At 38.7% G+C, this 8,660-nt stretch overlaps 1 protein-coding gene across 1 annotated transcript; it reads left to right on the plus strand.

Annotated features, from left to right (window-relative positions):
* The first annotated feature begins 4,527 nt into the window (after positions 1–4,527).
* On the plus strand, positions 4,528–7,122 carry si:ch211-161h7.8 (thiosulfate:glutathione sulfurtransferase). Its single transcript, XM_005912270.3, has 4 exons — positions 4,528–5,129; positions 5,607–5,729; positions 5,817–5,979; positions 6,831–7,122. The coding sequence occupies exons 1-4, from the start codon at positions 4,949–4,951 to the stop codon at positions 6,883–6,885; spliced, it is 522 nt and encodes a 173-aa protein (XP_005912332.1). The 5' UTR covers positions 4,528–4,948; the 3' UTR covers positions 6,886–7,122.
* Positions 7,123–8,660: the final 1,538 nt, after the last annotated feature.

The raw sequence follows: 8,660 nt of genomic DNA on the forward strand, positions 1-8,660 counted from the left end.
GCAGATTTTCTGCGGGCCCTCTTGTTCTTGTCCTCCTCTGGTACCCTCTTTTAAAAAAAACGTGGAAACCCTCCTTCTCAGACTATCCCACATGCAGCAGCAAGAAAATCTTTCCCTGGTGTGGCGATAAACACAAACTCAGCAGTTACAGATTGTTTAAAAGTAATTAAACTAACAGTATTTAAGTTGTTGGAACTAAACAGGATCTCTAGGTCAGGGCTTTGTAGGTGTTTGCTGGAGTAATTGGAGGATGGAGATGTTTAGAGAAAGTGATATTGTGTCGAGCAGTGAGGAAGACAGATAAACAAACCCTGCCATATTAATTTTCCAACAGTCGCAGGAATTGTGAAATATTATAACATTCCGCCACCTGGGGGCGCTGTGTAATCATTTGAAAAACTCAGCCTACATTTAGTGTATTATTCACATCATTTATTACATCCGCTGAACAGTTGAGTGGGCTATTGTGTTATGTATTCTGTAGCAAAGTATCCATATTTGTCACATATTGTGACAATTTTAAAAAGTAATGTTGCCAGTTGTCTCCCCTTCATCTTTGGGATGCATTTTTCATTTCCCTGACTATTTGTGATGACTTGGACCCACTGAAGTACTAGCATGAAGTATGAAAACTACATCTTTGTACAGGAAGTCAATACTTTGTTACACAGCTGTTGCTTGCTTTTTGTTTTTGTTTTTTAAAAGTATGTCCTCATGTGGAGGCAATAGGTTTATTTTCCAGCATAGATCAATAATAATAAGTCAACAATGTTTAACAAAATATACAAATTTTGCCATTCACAGTGAAGCATAAAGTTTTTAAAAAAGTCCAAATCTATACGAGCATAGGACTTACAGAAATAAAGAATAAACCATACACGGCAAGAATATTCTTTTGAGTTATTGTTTATTTATTGAACAGGATAAAATTATTAAGTTAAAAACTAATATAAGATGAATTCAGTTCAATTCAATTCAACTAAAGAAAATCCATAAAATTCAATATAAATAGTGCCAATTGATAAAAACAGCTGTCTTATGTTGTCAGGTAAAGACCAAACACCGTAAGAGAGAAACCCCCAACAATCAACTGATCCCCTTTGAGCAAGGGCAACAACGGGAAGGAAAAAGTCCCTTTTAGCAATAAGAAGCCTCCGGCAGACACATGGTGATTGGTTGGGGGTGAAGGGAAAGAGAAAATAATGTGGCACAGTAATGGTACATGATCACATTGGGAATTACACCAATGACAAGCCAATACAAGGGAAATATGATTGCTGTTAGTGCTGCACATACTCTTGCACAAACCCGTAAATACCAACTAAATTCTCTAATATTTAATACTTTTTTCCTCTCCTTTTTATTGTTGTTATTAATAGTATTATTACTTTATTACTACCACTGCTATTTTCTGTTATTTTCTTCTCAATATAACTGCACAATCTCTATATGCTCATGTAAAGCTGAGGAGCACAAGCCAAAGAATTTCATTATGGATAAATGTGGCTACACTGTTTATCTGTACATGACAATAAAACTTGAAATTTGAAACTTGCTGTCCCTGTGACATTTTAAAACACTGGGAGGCTTTTCAAGAAGCTTTTTTAAAACAGCTTTAGTGACATTACTCTGACATCACAATACAGTAGTGATTGTTACTAAAATGGGCTTCTGTATGCCGATGCAGTTATTTGAGTTATTTCCTTAAAAAATAAGTTAAATGACTGTATTTCCTTACATTCGCTGACTGTTACTGTGTAGCTGTGCAGTTATGTTGACATCCCCTAGAACTGAAACACACAAAAAACTGTTTTATTCTGAATAAATATGTGTAATGACCCTCACTCCTCTGTATTCCAGGTTTTGATGGTTACTGGTATTAGAGTAAAATTATTTAGAGTAGTATTTGCAACTTTTCTGTGTTTCCCTTTCAGGTAATTTGAGTTTATTTGAACTTTGTTTGCTTTATATTCTGATTTATCTACAGCACAGGAACACACATCCACACACTACATACATTACTGATTAACTGATCGCATTATTAACTTTAGGGTTGTTTTTTTAAACAATTTTTACTTTTCATGCAAATCATGTGTGGTCTCCATATTTTGTCCTTCCCTTTGAGCCAGAGCCATCACATATGGATGGTGGATGATACAACTAATGACACTTGCACATAATAAAGGGAAAAGGTTCTCCATGCACAGACCAATGAATTATGCCATGCCAAAAATACACATTCAAACCCTTCATGTCCCAGGAGTCACACGTCTATCCTCTTAAGCCCTGCAGTGAAGTGAGTGTGGCTACATACATCAGACCATCTGCAAATTGTCAGCTCTTGTCCTGCTGTCAGGTTTTCCTAGCCTGATTTAACAACTGACTTGTTTTCATGCTTTTTCCATCAGGAAAATGTTTGTTTGTCATCCCAAACAAACATTGACCGAGTTCTCTGAACAGTTAAAAATAGTCTTAAAAGTAAGTGGAAAGCTTTGTAATGTTTTAAAAAAATCACAAATTAACCAATAAAATAATTTTGCAAATCACAAAAATTCTTTTTTTTCCAAGAGTTTACTGTGTTGGTGTGTTGTTACTGAGCGAGAGCATGGGACCACCAGGAATCACTGACAAAGTAAGGGAGGAGGCAAAAATCAGAGGGTGGGTGTGCTTTACATGTGTAACAAATCAACAGAAGAGAAGCATCAGAAAGATAACAGCGGGCTCACAAGTTGAAAGACTAAGGTGTAAGGAAGTAAAACAAAGCTGTCATAGACCAACCGTTAAGCACACTGGGGGGTAATTGTTCTCAGGCTTACTTGATTAGCAAGATAAACAACAACAGGATGTGCAGGTGTTCTTTCAGTAGCAAGGTCATGTGAATGAAACAGCATCATATGTGAGAGCTGTTTCTTCAACCCCCATTGCAGTGTCTCTGCAGGAAAGTGTAACTTTCTTACAAAGCACTGAATGCTTGAGGCTCACATTCCTGATGAACTCTCACTGTTGGTGTTATTACAGATCAACTTATTATAAACTGATGGTGAGTAACTGTTATCATGGCTACAAAGAAACACTACTGCTCAGTTTTTCACATCTATTTTTGTCCCTTTGAGAGCCACGTAGCAGCTGTCATTTATTTCCATTACCCTGAAAAGAAGGCAGACATTTCTAAGCAGATGTGTTAAATAAAGACATGATCAGAATACTTTATTAGTTCCATTCTAAACTGTTATTGTTAGTTTTTTTAACAGACACTCATATAAAATATAATCATGAAAGTTACTAAATGTAAAGTTTCTGCATAAAAAAATAAGTCAGACTAAGACTCTCAAAGTGTGACGTTGAATTAAAATTAAGTATTGCAAACTCACCCTCCCTATCCAACGCCAACTCCAACGCTTACCTCCCCCATGATGTGGACATCGGGTCAGCTGGAGGCGCAGCCGAAGATTGCAGCGGTCCCAGATCAGATGTCCACACTGGAACACTTTCCCATGTTGCTTGTCTGTGTTTATTGTGTTATGGTGTGTTGATACTTGTGCATTCCTGTATTATCCTTTTGTGTTGCACATTTCGATGTTTTTTTCCTCGCTACCTGGCCTGACCTGTCTCCCCAATGTGATGTTTGTATTGTATGTACGGTCGGCAAGGTCTGTCATCTCGGTTGTGGGCAAAAGACCTGCAACTGACAAATAAAGGCTATCTCATCTCTCTTCATCATCACTTAAAAAAATAATGTGCACTATAGATAAGATATTACAGGTGAATACAGTCCAGGCATCATGAAGAAGAGTAATGAAGTTTGACGGCCACGGGTAGGAATGCTTCACTGTAGCCTTCAGTGATGCATCGTGGCTTAATGAGTCTTTTGCTGAACATGCTCCTGCATCCTGTGTGAAGGATTTCTCTAGTATTGACTGTAACCTGGACAGCATCCTCCTTTCTGAAACATCCATCAGAAAGTCAAGCTCCACATCAACGACGTTGCTGGCCACATGAATCGGATTATTGAGCAGTGCTGTTATGCACTACCCTCAGTCTGCTGCTGCAGCACACCAATAACATAGAGGATTCGACTGGACACCACAGACTCATAAAACATCCTGAGCACCGTCCAGCAGATGTTTTAACTATTCCTTTGAAAAGATAGAAAAGTCACTTTATAAGAGACGTGGTGCTATAATAATAAAAAAAATCTTTTTTTTCAGGGTAGAATATCACCTGAAAACATTAATTTTTTTTAACCCTTTCTTAGTTGTTGTCCAAATCTTACGCATTTATTGCCTTCACCAGAGGACAGGCATCAATGTTTTTAACTAAGTTTAACTGTTTGTAAAGTTGTATGGAGCTAGTTAGCAAAAAGAAAACTGACAATTATTACACTGAAGTTATCAATGACTGATTGTGTATAACATATTATTATGTGGATATTTCTTCTTCTTCTTTCTTCTTATTCATTCGTTTTTACCACAGATTTGTGTGCTTCAACACAGTACGTCCATATGCTTCTATCTGCGCAAGCGCAGCTCTGAGACGGAAGCAGGGCGTCCAATGACAGCAGGCCGAGAAGGAAAAAAAACAGCGTAAAGATGAAAGAAGTGTTTAAACTTGTCAAGTGTTTAAAGTAGACATGGCAGGGCTGTTCGAACAGTCAGTTAGTTTATTGTCGCAATGATATGTGTTTCTCCAGATTACTGTAGAAATGTATAAACCTTTAAAGTAAAGGGATTACAGAAAATGGCAACAAACCTGCTTGATTTCACTGCCCTCTATCGGCAGAGAATGAAAGCCCTTTTACCAGCGGTTGGTGCTATAACTGCTACATCCTGAGATCGGCGCCAAACGCACCATTATTTAAGGAGCACCCCCTCCCAAAAAAGAAGGAGAAGAAGCATTAAACAGGCTGATTGAATGTATGGTCATTTGGTGATAACAATAAAGTAGCAGTATGTATTTAGGTCGTGTCAGTTCGTGCGGTCCAGTAGTGTGCATAATGCTGTCCTTCGTGCTGTCCCGGAGTTTCTGCCAAGGTGTTACGGAGGCGCACCGGAGGTGTTACTCGACCTTTGGGTCGATATGTCGGACTTTTTCAACATCGAGTCCGAAATGCGAAGAAGCATCAGACAACGGTAAAACCGTCGTTGTGTCCTGTCGAAATCCTCTTACAGGAATAAAATAATAATCTTGTCAAGCATGTCACTTTGAGCCTACAGATATATTTCTTAGTAACTAATATTAATAGTTTGATCTCATAGTATTTTGTGTTAAACTGCTGGAATGCTGTTTTAAATCGTCAATTGCCCTGACTGTGTGTGTCACAGTCTGTGTTTATGGCTACCTATACTCAGCATTTTCACAGCTGAATGGACTGCAGGTGTACACAAGCAGTTTCTCTCAATATTTCAAAGAGAGGATAATACTGTAGCTTAGCTGTGGCACTTTGATTTCACCCCCACAGTGTTTACCATCAGCAGGGGTTCAGATAACACGTACTCTAATTAAATCAGGAAATGGTGGTTTCACATAATTTTCAACGAATATAAGCACTATAAGCAACAATAAATTAAAACTCTTTCTTCCTGTTTCCTTTCTTTGTTGCTGTTCAGGTTCAGTGGTGACCTACTCAGAGCTGAAGACCATGCTGGCAAGCCATAACATTCAGCTCTTTGATGTGAGAAATCCTGATGAGTACCAGGCTGGACAAATTCCCCAGGCCGTCAACGTCCCACGTAAGCAGGGTTCTGAAACTTGTAGGACTTGTCTGTTTTCCTGCATTTGTAGTTAACATGTGTGTTCTTTGTTGGTATGCACGTCAGTGGACAACCTGGAGGAGTCTCTGCAACTGTCCCCTGAGCTCTTTGAGCAAAGGTTTGAAGTGAAGGCTCCCACGAAAGCTGACGACAACATCGTGTTTCACTGCAGAAGTGGCATCAGGAGCACAAGAGCACTGAGCATCGCTCATCAGCTGGGATTTAGCAAGTAAGTAGTAATACATGTGCTTGTTTCTATGCAAAACAAACCTGGAGATTAAGCACACTACTAGTGGAAATTGACTGTGGGAACGCGATGTGCGTGTTTCCAGGGTAAATTTATGGAGAGGTGATGTCTAATACTGTATGGCGTCACTGAGAGATTTACAAAGTCTGAAAACATTGGGGCATGGCCAAAAACCTGTGTTGCTAGCTCTGTAGATTATGCTGTGGAGTGTTTTCTCTTTCTCCAGAACCAGTTCTAAGGGTATAGGCTAATGGTACAGAGCGATGGTGGAGAAATGTGGCCATTTACAAGTTAAGTTGGCAAATTGGACAGGGATCAGCAACAAAATTGGGCAGTTAGGTCACAGACGAGCGTCCTGCAGATCAGGTTATGCCGAGTGAAGATCAGATACACTGTGAGGAGATTAGACTGGGTGGCAGGTTTTATACTGCATGCAGTCTCACTGGCTTTGATAGACGGGTTGAAAGAAAATTATTTACTTAGTTTTGTGAATGTGCGATTCCCATACAGATATTTTTCTACTGACATGAAGTCTCATTTGGCCTATAAGGGAAAAAATGTATGTGCATATAAAAACAAAAAAACTCAGACATTAATCATCAATCAATCGAGATAATTAGTTATTTTTACAGCACTTCTGCTACATTTAGATGCCTCCCAAGAAGTCAATCCATGAGATATAAATAGTGCATTCCTGCTGCAGCTGGAGAAGTGTCCTCAGGTGATACTTTGACTTGCTGAACTGTGGGCGACCTTTTAATATAAAGCAAACAACAGTGTTAAGAGATTAAGCTCCTCTATCTGTGCTTTTGTTTTTGTTTTTCCCCCCTCAGGGCGAGACATTTTAAAGGAGGCTACTCAGAGTGGGTCGAGCGAGAAGGAAAGTGAATCGGGTGAAATCTGCACTGAAGTTCTTCAAAGTACCGTTCCTTTTATTCAATGCACTGTGACTGGGATATATTTCTTATTTTGTTCAAGAGTACTGTCAAAAGAAGTTTTTAACACCTTTGCTGTAACTTTACTAAAAATATTACAAGTGTCCTTTTTATCCTGCTTCAAGATATGACATGAATTGGCAGCTGATGAATGTGAAGGTTCTTTAAATAAAAGCTATAAAAAATTAAACATTTGTGTTAAAATCTTTTTTTTTTCTTTCTCATTATAAATATCTAATTAGTATTAAAAAAAACCAACCCACCTGTCCATTTTATATTCAAGTTTTTGGTTGTTTTGTTTTTCTTTTTTCTTTTTACCACTTTGATGTTTCCATGAAAATGCTAAACAAAGGGGGGGGAAGGAAAGCACAGAAGTAAAAAATACAGGAGACAAGCTCATTAAAATGTTCATTTAAATAAGTGGTGAGAAAAATTTACTTCCATTGGCCCGAAACGTTATTTTAATGAGCATGTGGCTGTTTCGCCCGCACTTTGAGCTTATAATAATGGATTGCATTTATATAGCGCTTTTCTAGGCCACCAAAGCGCTTTACAATTCCACTATTATTATTATTATAGGTTTTTTGTTGTCGTCAGCAACAGCTGAAGACCGCACTGGGTGTCACTCCTCTGAGCTAAGGACATTTGCGTAATAAAACATTGAGAAAACATTTCTTGGTCTGATTAACCCTTATTTCCTGTTGCAACATTTGGTAGAGTTGGTGTAATGAGATCCCTTCCCAGACGCCTTAACCCCCACGCACATCCTGGGCCATTTGACCTCAGTAAATGACATGAAGGGTGGGGCTAGGTTTCACAATCAATCAATACAACAAGGGAAAACAAATAAAATAAAGCTCTTTAGAATACCTAATAAATAAGCAATCCATAGGCTTTTATTATTATGTTTTACGTAATTATTCAACTGTGTCTATTTCCATTTAACATGTCTCCTAATATGTTCTCCTGAGTTTCATTTTTTTTTTGTCCTTTTGCAGTGTGAACATACCCACACATGCACTGAATTATTTTAATTTGGAATAACAGCAGTTCAGCCTGAATGCCAGCAGATAGCAGCAAAATGCCAGCCAACTCTAAGTGCTTATTTCCATTTAATCTCCAACACTGTTCTTTTTATTATTGTACCATGCCCTATAAGGACTGACCTTCACAGTGGTATTAGTCTGCGCTGATATACATCTTGTGAGTAACAGCTCTGTGAGCGGCTGTCAGGAGCTCGAGCTGGCCAAGGTCTGTGCAGCTCTCATTCAAAAGCGGAAACTGATCCCACTTCACTTTTCAGCTTCTGATCAGAGCTATTTGCATAGTATCCATACAACCGGCGTGTCATGGGTGAAGGGGTTGATGTGGATATATGGAGGGAATTGAGTGCACACCCTAAATGATGAATTTGGAGGAGATGAACATAAAGAGAGCAAAGCATGTCTGGATTTAATGGACGTTAATGGTTTCGAGTGACTACACTGCAACATCATCCAAAGACAAAATGTATCCTGTGTTGTGGATGTGGGACATCATAAAATTTCATCAGGTTCCAAACACATGCCACCTACAGCACATATTAGAAGTATCCAGAGCTCTATATGGCAGAAGATATATATATATATACATGCCAGAAGGATGGGTCAGATTTCCAGTGGGCACCAAGGACATTTAGGCACTTTTACATGAGTTAAAACACAAACTGACAGGTGGTTCAGGGTGAAA

Source organism: Haplochromis burtoni, unplaced genomic scaffold, assembly GCF_018398535.1.
Source record: "Haplochromis burtoni strain Fernald_Lab_line unplaced genomic scaffold, NCSU_Asbu1 Contig_1, whole genome shotgun sequence".
NCBI classification, from domain to species: domain Eukaryota; kingdom Metazoa; phylum Chordata; class Actinopteri; order Cichliformes; family Cichlidae; genus Haplochromis; species Haplochromis burtoni.